Here is a 22,685-nt window from a genome sequence, read left to right as displayed (position 1 = left end):
TCCCGTTCCCTTATTTTCTCATCCCCTATTCCCTACCCTCCACTGCCCACCCCTCATCCCCAGTTTACTCATGGAGATCTCATGTATTTCCCCTTCCCAGGGTGGTCCATGAGTCCCTCTTTGAGTCTTCCCTGTTAGTTAGCTTCTCTGGAGTTGTGGGTTGTTGCCTGATTACCCTTTGCTTTATATCTAGTATCCACTTATGAGTGGGTACATACCATGTCCTAAGGTTAACTTATCTCCCAGTTCTACCTATAAACTTTCTAGGAGAAAAATCTTAGGCCCCGAGAGACAGTGGAAGAGCACTTCAATCCATTTGCAGCCTACTAAATTCCAACACAGCCTTTCTTCAATGATTATTCTATCCCAAGATTTAGAGTTTTTTTCTCACACATAACCCCGTAACAGTATTATCCTTTGACATCCATCCTGATTAATCTTATGGACTGATATATTGACCCCCCCCAAAAAAAAAACTTCTCTTCATTTCTGCCCCCTTACCATATAATCATATTATAAAAGCATTCATCTTGTGGAGTATCTCCATTGATAAAATCTCTGGCTCTGAATTTCATCACACCACCCCTTCAGTTCCCTCTATTTCATCCTTATTATATACCCCCACAGCATCTCATATTCCAATAGAACACTTAGTTATGTAGATTATGAGGTAAAAAAAAACTTAAGATCATAGTATTGCTTAATTTTTACATCATGCTAAAACCTTCAAGGACAGAAACTACACGTTAATTTCCATTTTTATGTCTGCTCCTTTCTCATTGAAAGATAATTATCATAATACTAGACAATCATAAATGTTAAGTGACTAAATGGACAATTCTTATTACTAAACGTTAGACAGTACTGACAAGTTTGTTATATGTTCTACACACACACACACACACAATTTAGAGAAATAGTGATTGAATGCAGATAGGTCAGGGAAGAATAGCCAGCAATATCTTCCTGCAAAAACGTTCCCTCCTTTCCCCTCCTCTTAAGATTATTTCAATATTTTAAGCACTATTTAAGCATTAGCACCTGGATGTCTTCCACATAACCTATCTTATGATCAGAATTAATCAAAGGGAGCATTCGGAGGAGAGGCTGGCTTTAGTTGGGTGAGATACAGTGAGGTGAGTTAGCAAATTCAGGGGAAAATAAACAGAGCAGTGAGACCTGGTGGAAAAAAAACAAGAGAATATGAAAATCTGAAGGCAATTATTGTGTGTGTTTTTCATTTTGCAGCTATGTTAATATATTTTACACCTGGAACAATTTAAGCAAGAAAACAAAATAATGTAGTATAAGACTAGAGCCTAACGTATGTAATAAATATCTGTGAATTTGCACTGATATAAATAAATGAGTAAATTAATAAATTAGCAAGAATAAATAAATCTTCAGTGTAGAATAATTCCTAACAATGAATATAGATTCTCTACTCCCAAGGAGGAAAGTGTAGAGTAACTTACCACTTGTTAAATGGAGACTGACTAGAAACATGGCCTTTCCAAAGAGTGCAGAGAAGGGGAGAGGGGAAGAAACTTCACAGTAAAGAAATTTATCTAAAACTCCCTGGGCCAAGTGAGCAAGACTCACACCAACAAAGTTCATAAGTGGGAAGTTGTGTGGAGAGTATCTACATTTAATATGTGATGAAACTTGCCCTTTACCTCTGTAGTCTTCCTCCCCAAAAATCATAATCCAAATCTAATTATAAGAAGAGCCTCTGACAAATCCCAACAAAGCAGAAGCCTACAAAACACCTTGTTAGTATTCCTGAAAATAGTCAAAGTCATCAAAAATATAGAAAGTCTAAGAAACGGTCGCAGCCAAGAGCAGCCTACGTAGATGTGATAACTAAGTGTAATATGGGTGCTGGGTAGGATTCTAGAGTTGAAAGAGTTCATTATGTAAAAATCTAAAAACAAAAAATATCTAAACAAATGGACTTTTGCTTTTAATTCTGTCAGCAATGATTCATTAATTATGACAAACATAACCATATTTTTAAGATGTTCAGAGTAAGTGTTATCAGATGTGGGAGCTGTGCCACCTTCTTCAGTTTTCTAAAATTGCACACTCTTCGCGTGCGTGCGTGCGTGCGTGCGTGCGTGCGTGCGTGCGTGCGTGCGTGTGTGTGTGTGTGTGTGTGTGTGTGTGTGTGAAGGTATTTGTTCCCACACAGGAGCACATGGAGGCCTGGACAGGATGATGGATGTCACCCTCTACTGCTTTCCCCTCCTTACTGCCTTGATCCAGGGTCCTTCCCTGGATCAGAAGCTCATCTTTTCAGGTAGGCTGGCCAGCCAGTGAGACCTCTGTGCATGAACAGTCATGCTTGGCTTTTGTCCTGGGTGCTGTGGATCGAAACTCGGGTCCTCAAGCAGAGCAAGTGCTCTTAACCACTAAGCAACCCCTAAAATCTCAAACTGTTCTAATTAAGTCTACTCATGGAAATGAACAACGCTGGGTCAGGATCTGTGGTTGATCTCCAAGTCTGTGTTCCATTTGTTCATGAAATGGTAATGAATACCAATTAAAAGTCCACATTTCTTAGTATCTAAAAAACTTGGAAGTCTGGAAATCTTGTTCCCTGATGATTTTCAAGTTTTCCTATAGAACAGTGAAGGCTTTCTTTAGTTCTTGTATGTGAACTTGGTCAATTAACTGCTAATGTAAAACCATTACAGATTTTTAAAAATACTTTTGCATGAAAACATGCCTTTCTGCTGTTTTTGGAATGTTGATGCCATACAAACATAATGTACAGTGACATTATGAGGGAGCACTGAAGCACGCCAGTCACCAACCTATCAAGTGCACACGTGACTGTGGCCATCCAATCCCAGTTATCTTCCAGGTGATCATCATAATGATTGGGGGGAATAAATGTTGGGTGTTTTGTTATCCAGTAAAGCTTTATTGTACACAGGTGTGTAACCATCAACCGAAGCATGAGTAGTCTCTCAGGGCCTGCTTCACTGAAGAAAACTGACTCTCCCCAAACATTTAAAAGCAGCTTTAGTAATCTTCTGTACATTGTCTCAGCAATAGCTCCTCAGAAAAGGGTAGGAGTTTATGATCCCATTCTCTTCTTTCCTTGAAAATACTTTGAACTTCTTAGATGTTCACTCATCAGATTTCTTTCTTTATGAGGTGCCTTTATACCCAAATTTCCTTTAAAAAAGTATCATTCATCTTCCATGCTTATAGCAAGTTGAACATAAATATAAAAAGGAGAGAAAGTTTGTTTTCCTTAATTTGAAAATTCTATTATTTATTTATTTATTTATTTATTTTTGGTTTTTCAAGACAAGGTTTCTCTGTGTAGTTTTGGTGCCTGTCCTGGATCTCACTCTGTAGACCAGGCTGGCCTCAAACTCACAGAGATCCGCCTGGCTCTGCCTCCCGAGTGCTGGGATTAAAGGTGTGTGCCACGGCTGCCTGGCAAAAATTCTATTTTTAAGAGATGTGTTGCTAAGAGAGATTATCTGAAAGTCATTGCATTGATTGGAATAGAAACTCAGTTACAGACGCTCAAAATATGAAAATATAAACATAGAAATTTACTTCTGTCTCACAAAACAGGCAAGATATAATCATCCAGGGATGGTATGAGAACCCCATAGAGCTAGCCATTTTTTTCCCTCTTCCTGGTGCCATTATCTATAAAGTACAAGATGGTTTACTGTAGCCACATGCACATCACAGCCAGAAAGATGATGGAGGGGCGGGCACATGGATTCCGGGAGAAAATCATGTTGTCTTGCTGAGTTTTGCCGAAATCACACTGGTCACCTTGGATTCACAGGGGGCTACAGAATATAATCAGTATCTGACACTCAAATAGTCTCTGACTATGGAAGGGAGTAGAATACAGGGATCAATAGAGTCATCACTCTACACAGTATGCCAGTCTGTTAAAATGCTAATACAAGGCAAGAAGATGAGCTGGCCTTGCTCTTAAGAGGTAGGAGAGAGAGCAGGATCAAGAAACAAACAAGACAAATAGTAGGAGGCAATGGCCCCCTTTGAAGAGTTTGACCCTCAGTCAGTCAGTCAGTCTCTCTCTCTCTCTCTCTCTCTCTCTCTCTCTCTCTCTCTCTCTCTCTCTCTCTCTCTCTCTCTCTCTCTCTCTCATAACATTTTTATTGATTCTCTGGGAGTTTCACATGATGCACCCTGCTCACAATCCCTTCCCAGTCCTTTCACATCCCCACTCCCATTGCTCCTTTCCCCAAAAGCAGTAAAGGTTAAAAAAAAAAAATCCACTCTGTGTTATCTATACTCACTGGAGCATGGCATACTCAAATTCTAGTGGTCTGCCCCTTGAGATAGAACTGAGTACTTCCCCTCCCACACCTCCGCCAGAAGCCTTCAATCGTGGAGGGCTACTCTTGAGGATGTCCACCACACTTTTTAAGGGTTTTCTTCGGTGGCTGCCTGTCTAGGCTGTTACTTTGTAGGTGGGGGGCTGTTGTAGGGTCTCCCATGTCTCTCTTTCTCAACTGTGTATCTGCAGTCATTGATAACATGGCAAAAATAGTCTCTTTGCTCTTCACAGTCAGCGGGAGCACAAGTCATGGGCCTCCACAGTTTCTGATGACAGCAAAGACCACGAACTTGTCCCTTGCTTGCAGCAGGACCATGGACCCAGGCAAGGCTCTCCAAGGCTGCATAGACCAAGGACATCAACATGGTCTCAGTTGGCAGTGCAGGCCACTCCCTTAAGCATGGTCCCCAGTGGCAACACAGCCTACAGACATAGAAATGGCTTCGGTCTGCACCAGAGATCTCGGACATCTGCATGGCCCCTGGTGAAAACCCTGAGTATGGATATCAACACAGACAACAGCTGCAGCAGGGCCTCGGACCCAGACAAGGCCCTCAGTGGCAGTGAGGACCCAAACCTCACGGTGGTCAGCCCCTGGCCACAGGCCTCCAAATGGCCCCAGGCTGCAGCACAGACCAGGGTCATTTGCTTGGCCCTAAGTAGAAACACGGGCCATAGACACCATCCTGACCCCACCAGGGCATGGCCAGGTGGGGCTCTGGTATTCACAGGCTTGGCTGGCTTGCCACCCCCTGGGGACCTGGGTGTGGAGCAGGTGCGCCCCCGCCCCAAGCCAAGGCGTCGAGTTTCATTCTCTTATAAATTCGTTGTAAATTCTTTCATAGGCAAAAAGGAAAAAGGCTCAATTCTTCAGTTAAGACAGATTCATGCCTCAGTGCAAAATTTAGAGGGACAGATAGCTATGATCCCATCAAATCTTGAAAGCCAACAGAAAATTGTGGAAATCATCGAGTGCCTCTGGACTTTGGATTTAGGTATTAAGGAAATCTCAGCCAGGCGGTGGTGGCGAACGCCTTTAATCCCAGCACTCATGAGGCAGAGGCAGGCGGATCTTTGTGAGTTTGAGGCCAGCCTGGGCTACAGAGCGAGATCCAGGAAAGGCTCAAAGCTACACAGAGAAACCCTGTCTCGAAAAACCAAAAAAAAAAAAAAAAAATCTGACATTGATCTTACTAGATAAGAGATGTTGAGGCACTGGCTGACACTGAATATCATCTAAATTCATAGCATTTAATCAAACAACAGCACTAAAAGCAGGATTCAATACAAATAAAATTTATAATTTCTTTAAAAAGTAGTATAGCATTCCAATTATACTTTTTATAATTTTTTTAAATTTTTCATACAATATATTTAGATCATATTTTTCCTCTCCTACACATCCTCCCAAATCCTCCCCACTTCTGCCCACCCAACCTCATGTTCCTTCTCTCTCTCTCTCTCTCTCTCTCTCTCTCTCTCTCTCTCTCTCTCAAAAAAAAAAAAGCAAACAAAAACCAAAATGAGAAGAAAAAAAAACACCAAACAATAACAGAGAGCACACAAAATCCAATGGAGTCTGTTTTGTGCTGGTTGACTACTGTTGTGCTCATGGCCTGCCCTGCAGTGTGGCTGAGATGCCCACTGTTACTCCACTGAAGAAAACTGATGAATTCCCTCCCCCAGCAGAAAGAAGCATAATTGAAGGGAAAGTGGGCACAAAGTCCCAATTATACTTCTTACAATAACCATAAAGTCAGCAATTTAAAAGCACATTAGTTAGGATTAACATTGTGTTAGTTTTAGCCACTGCAAATAGATATCAAGTATGACTCTCTTGACTGAAATGTAGAGTAAATGTAACCAGATTTTAAGAATGCTTCCAAAATTTCCTCACTACTGTATTTTGTATTCTGACCATGATTCATCAATGAGGAAAACAAAATTATTTGCTCAATTTCTATTCATTCCAAAAGAACCTGGACAGACTACAGTTTATCCTTTGAGAGAAAATTATACAACAGATGGACAACTATGCACTTCTGACATACTGAGACATGCCTAATTACAAAATAATTCATTGCCTCATTACCACTAGAAGCTCTCAAGGAGAAAGCTTAGCTAGACTCAAAGAAACAAACCAAGCTTGGTCAGAAAACTCTAGGTAAATCCCCCTATGATAGCAAAGTGATCTTTGTATGTAGGCCAGGCAATGCCATCCCCTTAGAAGCTCTGATTTAGACAAGCTGGTTCAGTCTTTACTAAGTGCATTGTAGAAGAGAAACTGAGAATGTATTGTCAATTATAAAACAAAACATCATTCTACCCTGTTTGAGCTCTTAATAACTGTTGTGGAATATTATTTTAACTAGGCAAATGTGTTGCATTTGTTTATGCTGTAGATTATTACTTTAGCTATGTGAAAGTATATTACATTTGTTTGTGCTGCATTTGTTTACTTATATAAAAATGCATTACATTTGTTTCACCTTGCCTGCCTCGGGCACCTGATTGGTCTAATAAAAAGCTGAATGGCCAATAGCTAGGCAGGAGAGGAACAGGCAGGGCTGGTGGGCAGAAAGAATAAGTAGGAGGAAAAATCTAAGTGTGTGTGTGTGTGTGTGTGTGTGTGTGTGTGTGTGTGTGTGTGTCAGAGAGAGAGAGAGAGAGGGGGGGGGGGTAGAGAGGGGGGAGGGAGAGAGGGAGAGAAAGAGAGGGGAGGGGGAATGAGGAAGAAAGAGACATGTGCCCGGGGCCAAAAGTCAGGCAGCCACCAGCCAGCCAGCCATGGAGACAGCAAGATAGTAAGATATATAGAAAGGTGAAAAGCGCTGAGGCAAAATATAGATAAAGAGAAACAGATTAAAATAAGAGCTAAGATACGGCTGAGCATTCAAAACTAACAATAAGTCTCCGTGTCATGATTTGGGAACTGATTGGTGGCCCAAAAGAAAAAGCCTGTTACAAATGACTTCATTCTTCTGCCTGGATATTCTCATAACTTACATCTACTAATTATTGGCATACAGACCAGGTTAACTTTGGGAGTACCTGACTTTTAGTGACATAATAAATACAGGTATAACTAGTGTGTTCCAAGTATTCGTTTTCTGCACATACTGTGGCTTGCAGGGGCTTGAGTCAATTACATTGAAAATATATATAATAATTTTAAGCCTGTCAGACACAACATTTACCATAACTCCTGGGAAGACACTCAGTATCGCTAAATTATGCCTATGATCACTCTGATCTGGTCTCTGCACCCTTCGAAAGGTCTCAGGTAAATGCCTTTTGGGAATTCAGAAGCATTGATATGGTCTGGGATATTCTATATATTGCTTACCTTCTAAAACCACTAGTAATTCCCAGGTACACATTTCTTCCAACCTCCACTTCTATGATACAATGTTGAAAACTAGGATTCCCATATTGAGTCTAATTCCAGTGCAAAAAAAAAAATAATGCAAATATGAGGTGACAGATATGACATTTACCCTGACATGATTATTACATTATCCACACATCACAGTGCACTCCATAAATATGTATAATTACTATTATATCTATTTCATGGAACTATTTCCAGTTCTACATATGATTGAGAACATGTGGTGATTGCCTTTCTGTGCCTTATTTCACTTAACATAATGATTTCCAGCTCCATCTGTGTTGTCAAAATGACAAGATTTTACTTTGTTCCATGGATACTTGAGTGGTTTCTATTTCTTGGCTATCATGTACAGTGGTATAATAAATATGAGGGTAACAATGTCACTCTGACATGCTGATTACTTTTCCTGTACACCTGTAGTAGGACTGTTATTCTCATAACACATAACCTAATTTATATTACTACCAACAGTGTACAAGAATAAGAAATAAGATTCTGAAATTCTTTATCAAAATGTTCTCATAGTAAAGACAGGTAGTAACATGTGGTGATATATTTTGTACCCTGATAAAATTTGCCTGAAGATGAGAGGACAGAACAAGCCACTAGATTAATATAGGTGCAGTCATAGGAAGATCAAATCGAACTCTAAAAAATATGCTAAATGAACAGAATGGGGTAATAAAGACCCCTGGAAATAGATTACATAATAATTAATTAACTTTGAATTTTCTCAATGCTAATGAGAAAGAAACAACAGCTGCAGAGACACATTGGATAATAGAAAAAAACTACAGAATTAAATCAGCCTATATACTTTAAAGATGTGCTCAGAATGGAAACCTGGGTATGTGTTATATTGGGGATAAGGTTTTGCTTTTGTTTGTACAGGAGAAAAAAGGTATGGATATCATCAAAATTGATAAAGGTTCTATTTAAACAAGAGAGACCTCTTAATTGGAAGAGGTGATAGTTCATCAACCAGCATGACCATTCAATTTAAACTAACTTAGACAACTAACAAATGCTTTTCATTTGATCAGATACAACTTGCCAAAAGGGAACCTCCCCAAAGTTAGGGTTGTGGAAGAATTTATTTTTGTCTTTCAGGACAATGAAGGCATCCAGCTAAGGAATCTGAAGAACAATGGACAAATGAGACATCTGAAGAAAAAAGACAAATCATCCAGAAAAAAAAAGTCTCATGAATAAGATTTTCTGCAGTGAACCATGACCATGCCTAACAATGACTTTGAAGTCTCCAAAAGAATGACGGCAGTGGTGGCACACACCTTTAATCCCAGTGTCTGGGAAGCACACACACCTTTAATCCCAGTATTTGGAAGGCTGAGACAGGAAGTGATGGCTGGGTGGAGAAAGGTATATAAGGCGTGGCAGTGGCTTGTTCCTTTGTCTCTCTGATCTTTCAGCATTTACCCAGTATCTGTGTCTGGGATTTTTTATTAAAAGACCACTTAGATTTCATGCTACAGGAACACACTGCAGGAGTTAGTCATTCGATAGTATTCTATTACCATTACTATTCCAAACAACATAGTTATTCATAGTGTTGTGTTTGGAGCATTGTTGTATTATTAAATATGTTTCTTTCAATTGATTAGCAACAGTAAGGAGGAATGGGTTCCTTCTCAGAAGAGTCAAAAAGTTTAATCAAGATCAATAATGTTCCTAATAGAGAATGACACCACATGCAGTTCTTTGGCAAAGGAAAAGTAAGACTGAAGCATCCTATGAAAAGAGGTTATGTAAAAAACAACTAGTAGGAGTGGAACAGAGAAAGGAATTGCTCCTTATTTCAGGCAGTGCCTGTGAAAGCCTTTTATCCTTCTAGACCAGGTTGAACCAACACAGAGAGAAAAGCTTTATATAAATATAACCTACATATAAAACATAAATAGATATTGGGGGAAAATTAGCAATTTTTCCTACTGCCGAAGCCATATACTTCCTTACCGAGGCTTGCTAAAACATATTACTGCTACAATGTCTATAATTATAAAACACAATTATATATAATGTTATCCTCACGTCTAGACAGATGGCCCATTGAAACCCTGCATTTCTAGTCCTGTTAGTGTAAGTCTCGCTCAATTCAACATCTACATAGTCTGTCTTCACTAGTCCTACCTACTTAAGATGCAATCAGTGTAAGGAAAGTATTATGCTTTGAAGTTTAATTTAACATGGTTATATTTAGAACAACACAGATACTCATGAATTATTACAGAAATATTAAAAACCAGACTGAGGGTTGCAGAGATGGCTTAGTTTCCCATTAGTATGAAGACATAAATTTTATTGTCACTATTATGTAAAAACAAAACAAAAATCAGGAAGTTAAGGCAGGGAACCTATAATTTTTATGTGAAGAAGACACAAACAGGAGGAACTTTGGGCTCACTGACAAGCCAGTCTAGTCAAATTGGTGAGTCCAGGTTCAATGAAGTCTGTCTCAAAAACCAGGTAGAGAATTATTGAGGAACACACTTGACCTCTGGCCTTCCCATGCACCCACCTGCACCAGCCATGTGCTTGCACACGTGCATGCGCACATCAAACACAACAGTTCTCTTGTCCTATAACTGATGTTCTGTGTAAAGACAAAGGATCTCTAACCCTCAGAGCACTTGATATTTACCAGACACTGCTCACAACGCATTGACTAAGCAAGAGCAATAGACACTGGCAAACTTTCCTAGTATTTGCAGTTTGGCTTAATGTCATAGCAAGTGATTTAATTCATATATTGTCATTATTTTTCATTGTTAATCATGAGAGAGTTCATGGATAGTAGTTAGTCACATAGTAAACTGACACCTTAACCACAAGATTTTGCATGGTGTGAGCTAGATATGCCACGATGTGAGCTGCTTCCCTAGAATACAGATTCTGTGAAGGTAGAAATAGTCTCTTTCTTGATTGGAACCATGTTCTCTGTGTCTAAAATAGTGCTCACCACAAAGTAGGTTCTCAGCAATATCTTCTGAATAAAATGAGTAAACGTATCATAAATGTGCAAACTCCTGGAAGTGGTGAAGCATTTGTTTCTTCTCTTCTGCTGCACATTCAGTGAAGAAAACTGGATGCACACTGACTGAAAGAAATGAGCATTAATCTACAATACATCTTTAAATGCTAGAAAGCTTTGCCACATCTGAATTCAAAGCATAATCTCTACTCCTGAGGTTTTATTATTAAGTTTGGACCTGAGTTCTTGCCTTCGATCTGCTATATCATATCGTTAGCAATTCAAGCTCAAATTTCCATCTACTGGTAAAGCTGCTGCTCTGAAAAGAAAATCTCGCTGAATGATAGAGACACCTGCTGGTTAAATGATATGCTTTAAAATGTTGCATCTATATCAACAAGAATTGAGCAGCAGACTTAGACTAACACTAAATGTGACAGTGTTAAAACTGACCTCCTTCCACTGAAGAATAATAAATGCCAGCAGCTCTTTTCTTTTTTAATTGCCCATGAAGTGATACTCTGAAAAAAGACTGCATGCTCCTGCAGACAGAAGCCACTGCAAAGAATGTTTAGCCTCTAATTCTTTTGGTTAAAGTAAATTGATGATTTTTTGGTATCAATGAACATTTAAGAATCTAAAAGCTGAGATACTGTGCCATATGCTGGCAAATTAAAGCTCTGACATGGTAGCGGTGGGCGATGGATCATCTTGGCTTTGTCTGGGCATGTGTTTAGCTCTGTCTAGTCTTAGGCAGGAATACTGTTCAAAGTCTTTAAAAAGAAGGAAGGTCTGTAACACCTAATAACATGAATAAACTTTCCAGATGTGATGCAAAATGAAACATCGGTCACAGAAACAAACACATTATTCTACTTAAATGAGGTATCTAAAATAGTCAAATTTGTAGAATCAAAGATTCACGAAATCAAAGAACAGAATGGTGGTTAGCAGGGAATGAGGGGAGGAGGAAATGGGAATTATTTATTAATGGGTATAAAATCCCAAGACAGATGACTAAGCTCCAGAGACTTTCTGTACAAGATTTGTACACACATCATATATATATAAGCTTCACACACTTAGAATTTAGTAAGGGAAATAACTATTGAAAAGTCAATTAACAGAGCTGGAGAAATGGCTCAGCAGTTATGAGAACTGGCTGCTCTTCCAGAGGTACTGAGTTCAGTTCCCAGCAACCCAACAACCATCTCTAGTGGGATCTGATGCCTTCTTCTGACATAAAGCTGTACATGCAGTTAGAGCACTCATACATCAAAATCAATAAATAAATCTTAAAAGTCAGTTAACATCTGAACATGACTTGGTCTACCACTTGTCTGAGCTGTGATCTTGCTATTTTATGCTATATAGGACAGTCACTTCCTACAAATATGTTCTTTATTGCAGTCATCTGGACAAACACCTTCACCTCCCAAACCCTGCTATGACGTTTGTGCTTGCTTTTCTAGGCTCTGCTTAAATACTTTCTCAGCAAGGCCTGCTGTGAGCTCTCTGTGTAAAGTCCACTTTCATAGCATCCCTGCTCTGATCCTCACTGGACAGAAGTGTGTGAAACCTCAGACCTCCATTCCCCTGACAACAACTGGAATTTTCTTTTGCTCATATTCCAATCAGTCTTAGCAATGACCTACTGTAAAAGACAAGGAACCGACAAGGGTACAGAGAGATGATGTCTGGGTTGAAGGATTAAGCAGTGTAGAAATGAGACACAGACAGGAAGTGGACTTTGAGAAAAGGAGTTCTGAGCTGGAATTACAGCCCACAGGAAAGCCTTCAGGGAGAACATGACATAACGTTGGAACAGGAGTGAGGTGCAGACTGAATAGAACAGATCCCTCACTCCTCCACTAGCATTAGGGTCCCTATCAGCTCTCCCAAAGTTTTAGAAAACCAAGGCTATATTAACAGGATTCATACACTGCATGGAGAGAAAAATGACATAGTATTTTTCTTTTACTTTGAAAAATGTCTTTTTTCTAAAGCATACCAACTACTTCCATGTTTGGGTATAGAATCAACACCTTAGTATTTCAAATACTTTTATATGAATACATTAACTTTTCAAAAAAGGAAATTAGTTGTAGCTGAGCATGAGGATGCATGCCTGTAATACTGGTAATCAGAGGACTGGGGCAAGAGGATTATGAGTTTAAGTGCTGCGTAGGGTCTGCAGCAAGACCCTGACTCAAAATAATGAAGGGTGGTGGGAGATAATGAAGGGAAAGGGAAATAAAGAGGGAGGGAAGAAATTTCATTACTACTGAGTCTATGATGAAGTTTGTGAGTCTGATAAAAACATAGAGCCTAACACAGGAAATCACAGCTAGCAATACAGCAGATACCATTAATGTGATGTAGATGTTTTTATGCCATAACTTCTCTTATAGAAGATATTTCTCAAGTATATTTTTCTACAAGACATTTAAATCCCAATTACTTAAGTTCAAGTGTATTTAAATTTTCGTGCATAATCTAAGTACACACTGACGAAGAAGAGAAGTAGGTGTAACTACAGACAGATATTCCGGGATTCAAATCATATTCCAGACAATCTTTATAATAATTATTCAGGTTAAGGGTGTAGAGGTGTTACTTCGATAATAGATTTACATTTTAAATATCAATATTATGACTTCGTTTTGTCATGCTTCCTTAGTCAAAACTCCCAATTCAAGGCACTTGGTAAAAACTAGAACTTGCCTTCCCAACAGCAGGTAATAGAAATACCAATCTTCCCTCAGTTTTCTGTCTTCCATATTCTTTATCTACTTTATCTGATGGTAATGAGTAAGACCCCTATCAGAAGAATCCTAGTCATAGGCCCATAAGAAAATACTACCACACAAAGAAGCAAAAATAAGCTAAACCTACAAGCCTTGCTACATTTTCTCACTCAGGGTTTTAGTGTTAGATCATGTCCTTTTGTATGATCACACCTACACATAATGTCTATGCTTCGACCACACATTTGCAGCATGGCCTCCATAAAGCCAGGGCAGGGAGTCACAGAGCTTCTGTATAGCTGAACATGTGTACAGCCTTGGAATGTGGCACATCTAAAGATGGCATGGAAGCTCTGTACCCCCTCCTCCATAATTCTCCCTCCGTATCTTATGTGTCAGCAGAGTGCAAGCTTACCTAAGATTCTGTGGAGGAGAATGAGCTGCAAGTCTGCAATGTAAATGTGATGACTTTATGGCTTAGTGAAGAGAATCATACACACACACACACACACACACACACACACGCACGCACGCACGCACGCACGCACGCACATTTTTGAAAACTGTTGTTAGGTACCACGTTCTCATAAATGTGTCAATTATTCTTTAGATGTAATTATTATTTCATGAGAACTGCTTTGGGTCATTTTATTGTTTTTCAAGTTCAGGGCTTTCTTAGTTTCTATTTTTAATGCTTACTAATCATGTCAGGCTTCCTAAGTAAGGTGTGCTATCTACATTGCTCTAGACAGAAGATTTTATTTCCAAAATTCCAAAATAAATGAAACCTAGAGACTTAATATTATTAAACAATACAGACAGTATTTACTCTCAAGTCTGACTCAATAATCACTATGATATAAAAATTACTTATATACTCATAAAAGTTGAAAATGAAAGAATTCCAGTAAGACAAAGGGTACCACAGACCAGTGATAAAAATATCAACATATTAATATACTGCTTCAAATTGATTTCTGAAAACGACCTCACACATCAACCTTCCAGTTAGCTAAAGAATCTGAAAACCAGATGTGTGTGTGTGTGTGTGTGTGTGTGTGTAAATCATGATGAAACTCTTGCCAAAGTATATTTTGGAGCTACAGCAAGGTGATTCAAAGCACAGGCTCCTGAGCTAAGGCTACATTTCTGATTCCACCACTTGCTTGTGTAACTTGGACACATTCTATAACTTCACTTTGGTCCCTGGGTAAAATGTGATTCACTTGTAGTAACTACAATGAATTATTTGGCATCTGTGAACATTAAATGAGTTTAATGCATATAAATGACACACAGAGAATGATGACTTACATTATTCAAATCCAGGGGGTTATTTAGCCCTTTCTTACCATTTTTTTTTAACAAAGACTTTTTTTTACATTCACCACAAAATTGAGCAGGAAGTACAGAGAATTCCTACAAACCCCATGGCTTCACACACACACACAGACACACACAGAAAAAAAAACAAGAGTGAGCATTTGCTATAATGGATGGGCCTACATTGACACACCATTAACACAGAAAGTACATGGTTTATGTTAGAATTCATTGGGACTATTATATTTATCAATCTGTGGGTTTTGCTACATCTATAAAGACACATTTCTTTCAGTCCCACAGAGTCTTTCATGCTATTGGAACCCCTGCATGATAGTCTTTTCCCCCACCCCTGGTGACACTAATCTTGCTGTCTCCAAAGTTTTGCCCTTTACAGAATATCACTGTGGTGGATGAATGAGTGGCCCCTGTAGGCTCACGTATTTGAATGCCTGGTCCCCAGTTGGGGACTATTTGGAAAGGGTTAGGTGTGGCCTTATTAGAGATGGTGTGTCACTGGGGGCAAGCTTTAAGTTCCAAAAGCCCATGACATAACTAATTGGCCCTCTGCCTTCAACTTGTAGATAGGATGTAAGTTCTGAGCTATGCTCCAAGTGCCTGCCTGCCTGCTGCCATGTTCCCCTCCATGATTATGGATTCATCCTTTAAAACTCTAAGCAAGCCTCCAATTAATTTTTTTTATATAAGTTGCCTTGTGTAGCAGGAATCTTAAATGGTCTTATTAATAAAATCAAACCCAGTGCCAGTTACTGGGGTGAATGCTGGAAGATCAGAGAAGCAGAACAAGCCACAGCTAACCTCACCTTGCTAGTTCCTCAGCTGATCCTGTTTCCTCAGACTGGAAGCCTCTCAGTCCTCATCCAGAATGGGTCTCAGCTGAACTGTTGCTCAGAGCCTAAAAGCTTAACCAGGCCAAAAGCTTCTAGTTTCTGGTCCTCACGCCTTATATACCTTTCTGCTTTCTGCCATCACTCCCTGGGATTAAAGGCATGAGTCACCATGCTTGGCTGTTTCCAATGTGGCCTTGAACACACAGAGATCCAGAGGGATTTCTGCCTCTGGAATGCTAGGACTAAAGGCATGTGCTACCACTGACTATCCTCTATATTTAATATTGTGGCTGTTCTCTTCTCTGACCCCAGATAAGTTTATTAGCGTGCACAATATTTTGGGGAACACAATACCCACCACAGCCTTGGTCATGATGTCTCTTCACAGCAATAGAAAAGTAAGACAATCACAATGGCACAGTTTTACCATGCATAGCTTTTTGGATGGTTTTCTTCATGAATTAATATATATTTTGATTCTTTTCTACTTTAGCACCAAATATAATTCCATTCATTATATGAGGCTGGGCAGTGGTGGTGCATGCCTTAATCTCAGCACTTGTGAGGTAGAGGCAGGCAGCTATCTGTGGATTCGAGGCCAGCCTGGTCTACAAAGCAAGTTCCAGGACAGCCAGAGCTACACAAAGAAACTGTGTCTCAAAAAATGAAAAAACAACAAAAATTCCATTGTATGAACACACCTCATTGTTTAGCCACTCACCTCAGCATTTCTCCACCTTTGAGGCATGACCCTATTTGAGGGAGGTCACATATCAGATTTCCTGCATGTTAGATTATTCATAATTACAGTTATGAAGTAGCAAAGAAATAATTTTATGATTGGGGGTCACCACGACATGAGGAACTGTATTAAAGGGTCGCAGCATCAGGAAGGTTGAGAACCACTGATTTAGCTGCTGAAACACGACTTGGTTGAATTCTAGGTTTTGTCAACTGTGAATAAAGCTGCTGTAAATATAGAGTACAGGTTTTTTGTGTACTTAAGTTTACAATTCATTTGGGCAGAGAACAGGAAAGGATGCTTTTATCATATGAGAATGTTATTTTGTTAAAAAAAAAAAAAAAAAGTGCTAGCCTGTCTTCCAAAGACGCCAGACCACTTTGTATTACCGACAGCAGTGAGTGAGCTTCTGTTCCCACAGCCTTGATGGTAGTTGCTGTTGTGCTTTTGCTTTGGGCCTTGCTAATAGGTGTGTTGTGGTTATCCCATCACTTTTTTATTCTCTTTAATTTTGTGAAATGTGCGAAAAAATAATGCTTCCTAAGGGTAAAAGCTACATACATTTAATTAAAAACCTAAGGATATACTATATTTCCTAATCAAATGACAATTTCCAGTGTGGTTTATTAGAGGAAATCACTAAACTTTAGTAACCTCATCAGTAACTTCCAACTCACTGTTACAAGTTTCCCCAAAGTCCTTCAACGTGAGAATATTGGTGAAAGCCAATGGTTTTCCTATTTATGAGAATTTCATGTATTTTTATATATCTTGTCATTTTTCTTGTCCCCCAACTCCTCCCAGATCCTTTACTTTCCTTACCCACCAATCTCATGCTCTTTCTCTCCCTTAAAAAGAAAAAACCCACTAAAAAACATGGAGTCCAAATTGTGCTGGCCATCTACTCCTGGGAACCAGGCCTGCCGTAGAGTGTGGCTGATACAGCCAATTTCACGACCCTAAAGGAACTGATTTTCCCTTTCCCAAGAGCTATCATTTGCAAACAGCTTCTTGATCAGAGGTGGGGCTTTGTGTCCACTTCCCCTCCTTCTTGCTTCGACTTTCAAAAGACCAACTTTAAATTTTCTATCACCAATAGTGAAGAGAAGGCAGAGCATAATATATCTTCGTTTTATAAACAAGTTAAATGCTATTGAAATCATAAAAGAACACCAATGGGAACCCTATTGCTTAGAACCTTATTTTTGTTTGTTTTGAGATGGCTTCTATGTAGCCCATGCTGCCTTGAAATTACAGGTGTAGGCCACTGTGCCCAGTTTGGGGTGCTTTAAATACAGCAAAAAGCAGCATCTTTGATGTTCTCATCAGTCTGCACTTTCTGCAGCAGAGAGAGGTTATGACAGGGAACCAAGACTGGTCAGTGTGCAGTTATCTGACTGTGGAGTCCCAGCACCAAATGGGACATTTATAACGGAATCCCTACACCAAGGCTAATGAAGATGGCAGCAGAAAAACAGAAGGAGCCAGGGGAATGGGAAGACTGCTGTGAAATACCATCACTCAGCAGCACACCACCTCTCCAGTCATTCCAGCATAGTTCCACCTCCAGTTATGGAGTAACAGGCAGTCAAGGCTGCTGAGGGCGAGTCCGTTTCCTTCCTGAAGTGACTGGCTTGGTTTCCCATGTTCAAGAGCTCAGCCTTACACTCAAGGACATTTGGGTCCCATATGTACTCAGTAACACACACAATAGAATAACAGGGCATGAATTTGATTTGAGCGGGGGGTGTCAGGGAAAACGGAGGTGTTGGAGAGGGTAGAGAAGAGTGAATACGATCAAAAATGCATTTACTCATGCATGAAATTCTCAAAAACCAAACAAGCCACTCCCTTAAAGCATCTGGTTCTTAAAGACTGGCACGGGGGAGAGGGCTTATAGTTCGTTCATTTCTAAGGCTCCAACTATTAGGGCCGCAGTCGGCGTCCAACACCAGCACTGCACTTGAAATGCATCAAGAACCGTGGTCTCCTAGAAGCGAGACCACGCTCACGGAGGTCACCTGTCACCAACAATTATACCACACGCCCAGACATCGAGAAGGCAGGGAGACAACCCCGCTTTCTTCCGTATTCTAAGCCCCTTCAAGCCGGCGCACCCCGCTGCCTCCTCTCCACTTCGGATGCTCCGGGAGCTAAGGGACCCCGCCGGCGGGGCCGGAGACGGGCGGTGCAGAGACCTGCCGAGGAAAGGCCTTCCTCGACGGCACCAGCAACAGCTGGGTGGCGAGCGTCAGACGCCGCGGCTCGCTAAGAGAATGGCGTCCGGCCCCGCGGCGACCCACCCGGACAGGGGAACCTACCAGCGCGCCGCCGCGGGCGGAAGTGACGTCGCGCGCGGCGCGCAGGGCCGCCCCCCGGGAGAGGCGGGCCGGAGTGGGGGGAGTTGCTGGGAGGCCGGGGGCGGGGCGCGGCCGCGGCTCCGTTTCCGGTGGCTGGTTGCGCTCGCTCACCCCAGCTGCAGCCACTCTCTCCCGTGGCTGCTTCCTCCATCCTGGTATTTTTTGGAGCCTCCATCCTGGTTCTTCCAAAGTGCCCGGACCCAAAACAGGAAGTAAGTGCGATGGAACCTTCAGGTCCGGGCCTCCGCCGCAGCCGCTCCGCCCAGTGCGGCCCGGCCGGCCCCTTCGCAGGCCTCGGCTGCCGCCGGCCGGGTGCTGCGGGCGGGGTCGGAGCTCGGCCTTCGCCCAGCCGCCGCGGCGGGCCCCGGACGCTGCTCCCGCGACCTCCGGGGCCGGCCCGTGCGGGCGCCGGCGGCCGGCCCGGCCGAGCGGGCGCCGAGGCGCAGCGGCGAGCCGGCGGGGGCGGAAAATGGCGGCGGGCCGGAGGAACTAAATGGCGCCGGGACCCCTGGGGGTGGGCCCGAGCCGCGGAGGACGGCGCCGGGGGCCCGCGGGGGTCTGCGTGCAGGGCGGCGGGGCTTGCAGGCTCGCTCGGCTGGGTCCGCCGTCGCGTAGGCCCCCGGGGCTGCCTGGGCGTGGGTGGGGTTGGCCGTGGGGGCGGGGGTCGCCCAAGCCCACCCATTTCCCTTTTGCTTGATGAGCCTGCGTGCACCTCGCCGGCGGTAGGCTTCGGTTGTCCACAGCGAGGGAGTGGTGGCTGTTGGCCGGACCTTCTCTTTAAAGACCGCGGGGACCTGGCCTGGGGTCCGGGGAGAAGCCTAGCCCTGCCAAGTAGTGATGGACGAGGTCGTGCCGAGCAAACGTTAGTTGTAAACCCTGTTTGGTCCTCCAGCGAGAACTGTTTTTTTTTTTTCCCTTGAGACTCTCCTCGGGAGCCTTAGCGTTTCACTCCGAGAGAAGTGGTCAAGTGCCATCCTGTGCTGTGGAATGATACAGCATATGTTTTCATAGTAAAAAATGCGGTGTAGCCAAAGAAAGGGTGATACCCGTGAAAAGTGCACTTCTCCCTTTCCCGGGCTGAATTTTCGTGATTGCTTTTCTCAGATCTTGTACCCCTTTCTGACAGCAAGACTCCCTATTGGGACATCCTAGAAAGAAAAAAGCATTTCATATCAGTACTGTTTCTAATATTTCATGTCTTAAACTAGATATAATGCAATTTGAGACTTTTAATAATTAGACCTAATTTTCATTTTGTAAATAACTTGTGGCTTTTAGGCTGAAAAATCAAGAAAGAAAAGAACCTTTTGTTGTTGTTTTTGGACACGGGGTTTCTCTGTGTCTCTCTGGCTGTTTTGGAACTCACTCTGTAGACCAGGTTGGCCTCGAACTCACAGAGATCCACCTGCCTCTGCCTCCGAGTGCTAGGATTAAAGTGCGCCACCATCACCCAGCAAAAGAACCTTTGGTTATGTTGAAAGTTTTACAAATATAAAGGCCATTTTTCTTAAGAATTTTCTTTTTCTTGTACTTCACATTTCTATAATTTTAACCTTTAAAACTACAACTATAATAACAAACCAAAGTCTTATTAGCCTTTTATTGTGATAAAGTAGTGATAAAATTGTATATTTGGCTAAAGTTAGAAAAATTTTTAATTACATTTCAAAAATTGTTATGCTGATTGTGCCGAGCTAACGGTTGTCTCCCCACCCCAGTCAGAAAATACAAATAATGGCTTGATCCCATATGGAAAAAATTATTTGTTACGGTTAAGAAGGTATTTATTTTATGATGATTTTACCCATCACTTTATCTCTTTTCTCAGGTGTTTGTGTGTACCACCAAACAAGCTAATGTTTCTTCCTTATTTTATTTTTATTTATTATGTATACAGCATGTATGACTGCAGGCCAGAAGAGGGCACCAGATCTCATTACAGATGGTTGTGAGCCACCATGTGATTGCTGGGAATTGAACTCAGGACCTCTGGAAGAGCAGTCAGTGCTCTTAAGCCATCTCTCCAGCCCCTTCTTTCCTTATTTTAGTTGATAGTCTTATCCCAAACTACTGGGGTAGAAACCTACCTCTTCGGAATGTTCTTTTGGTTGCCATTGAGCTAAATAGTGAGCCATCTGCTGCTGTTGTCTTCAGCATTTATTCAGAAAGTTCTGGGCATCCCATGCTTCTTAAGAATTTGAATCTTTAGCATTTTGACCTTTTTCTCTGAGTATTCAGGTTTTAGTGTTTTGAAGGAGGAAATGAAAGTTTTGGACTTAACAGTTTCAGCTTGAACATAGAATGTATCCAGGAAATAGTTACCAGTGTCCTCTGGTCTTTCCTTTTTTTTAAAGTTGTGCTTACTTGTGCCATCTGTGTCTTTCCCTAACAAAGGGCTTTGCTTTGTGTTTATTAAAGTGTAGCTGAAGTTTTCTCCAGTCCTGCCTGGCCCATGGTCAGGACAAATCTCTCTCACCCGCTAGTCCTGCAGCCTCTCAGACCCAACTGAATAAACACACAGAGACTTATATTGCTTACAAACTGGCCACAGCAGGCTTCTTGTTATCTAGTTTTTACATCTTAAATTAACCCATTTCTATTAGTCTATAAGTTGCCACGTAGCTCATGGCTTACTGGTACCTTACATCTCTCTTTTCATAGCAGCAGTGTCTCTCTGACTCAGCCTTCCACTTCCCAGTATTCTCCTCTCTCCTTATCCTGCCTATACTTCCTGCCTGGCTACTGGCCAATCAGTGTTTTACTTATAAAGAGCGATATCCACAGCATTAAAGAGCACAGAAAGCCGGGCGGTGGTGGCGCACGCCTTTAATCCCAGCACTCGGGAGGCAGAGCCAGGCGGATCTCTGTGAGTTCGAGGCCAGCCTGGGCTACCAAGTAAGCTCCAGGAAAGGCGCAAAGCTACGCAGAGAAACCCTGTCTCGAAAAACCAAAAAAAAAAAAAAAAAAGCACAGAAAACGTGATATGGGAGAAAAATGAAGGATATCATTTTATAGGAACGTGTTATCAAACTATACATTTAACATTCAACATCTTTGGTGAATATGTTTTGTTTAGGGTTGCTTTCAACCTGTTGATTGCTTTCAGAAGATTATTATCACAACATATACACAGATTATTCTGGGTCAGGAGCATGGACAAGTACATAATTTAAGATTAAAATTAGGCATTTAGCTTAGGTTATAAAAACTCATAAAGGCAGATTAAACAGGTCAAGCGAGCACACAGTAGGACAGCAGACTAAGTACATAGTCTTAAATGATCTCAAGGCATATTACTAGCTTGGCTGCAAGGTCCTGCAAAAGTTTAGTCTCTTCAAAGACTGGATATTTTTGGAAAGCTCCACAGGTTTTGTCTTAGTCTGTCAGTGCAGTGGCTTAAATTAACAGCTCTGAGGATACATGCCTAATGTTAGACTAAGGAGAGAGCCTGGTGGTTTTGAAAGTATTGAAGAACTGGGAAACTTACTTTAAACTTACATCTCTCTGTAGCAAACACATCGAAACCTTAGATAAGCTTCAAGGTTAGGGAGGGTTCAGTGGTGACCACCTTAGCCATCCACCCAACAGATCAACATCTACTCTATGCAACTGGACTGTACATAGAGCTTTGTAGAGGCTGTCTGCTTAATACTGCCTTCTTAAGCCAGATTCTCAGTTTACTGATAGATGACATTCTTTTTCGGCCATGTATTTTTACAACTTTTTCTGCTTGAAAAGATTAAGAATTTATACACTTAAATGCTGTCAGTTTCAACAAAGGTTGTATGTAAACTAAGCCAAATTTTTGCTGAAGTACAAGGCATGTAGAGTTTGTTGGCTTTTGTGTCATTTCTCCATTTATCTTAATGGTTTTGTGAAGAGAATTCTTGTAATAAAAATGAATAAAAATCACAAAGTTTGTTTGCTTTGATACCATGAA

The 22,685-nt window shown here is 41.3% G+C and overlaps 2 protein-coding genes across 8 annotated transcripts in view; one reads left to right on the top strand and one right to left on the bottom strand.

Annotated features, from left to right (window-relative positions):
• Positions 1 to 20,860, bottom strand: part of LOC121827841 (uncharacterized) — an 88,815-nt gene extending 67,955 nt beyond the window's left edge. The window contains exons 1-3 of the mRNA XM_076566085.1: positions 20,833 to 20,860; positions 19,792 to 19,893; positions 18,857 to 19,681 (exon numbers count right to left, since the gene is read on the bottom strand). Of these exons, the coding sequence (XP_076422200.1) occupies positions 18,857 to 19,681; positions 19,792 to 19,893; positions 20,833 to 20,860 (955 nt within the window). The remainder of the gene's footprint in view (positions 1 to 18,856; positions 19,682 to 19,791; positions 19,894 to 20,832) is intronic.
• Dmtf1 (cyclin D binding myb like transcription factor 1) overlaps positions 18,814 to 22,685 on the top strand; it is a 55,622-nt gene continuing 51,750 nt past the window's right edge. For 5 of the 7 annotated variants that reach the window (XM_076566304.1, XM_076566305.1, XM_042272709.2 and 2 more), the window contains exon 1: positions 18,819 to 18,957. The gene's annotated coding sequence lies outside the window, so the exon portion shown is untranslated. Of the gene's footprint in view, positions 18,958 to 22,685 lie in introns of all 7 variants that reach the window. The other 2 variants (XM_076566306.1, XM_042272711.2) reach the window with 2 other exon arrangements.

This window comes from Peromyscus maniculatus, chromosome 3 (genome assembly GCF_049852395.1).
Source record: "Peromyscus maniculatus bairdii isolate BWxNUB_F1_BW_parent chromosome 3, HU_Pman_BW_mat_3.1, whole genome shotgun sequence".
Lineage (NCBI taxonomy): Eukaryota > Metazoa > Chordata > Mammalia > Rodentia > Cricetidae > Peromyscus > Peromyscus maniculatus.
The sequence above is the reverse complement of the archived record's forward strand: the minus strand, read 5'-3'. Positions and strand labels throughout refer to the sequence as shown.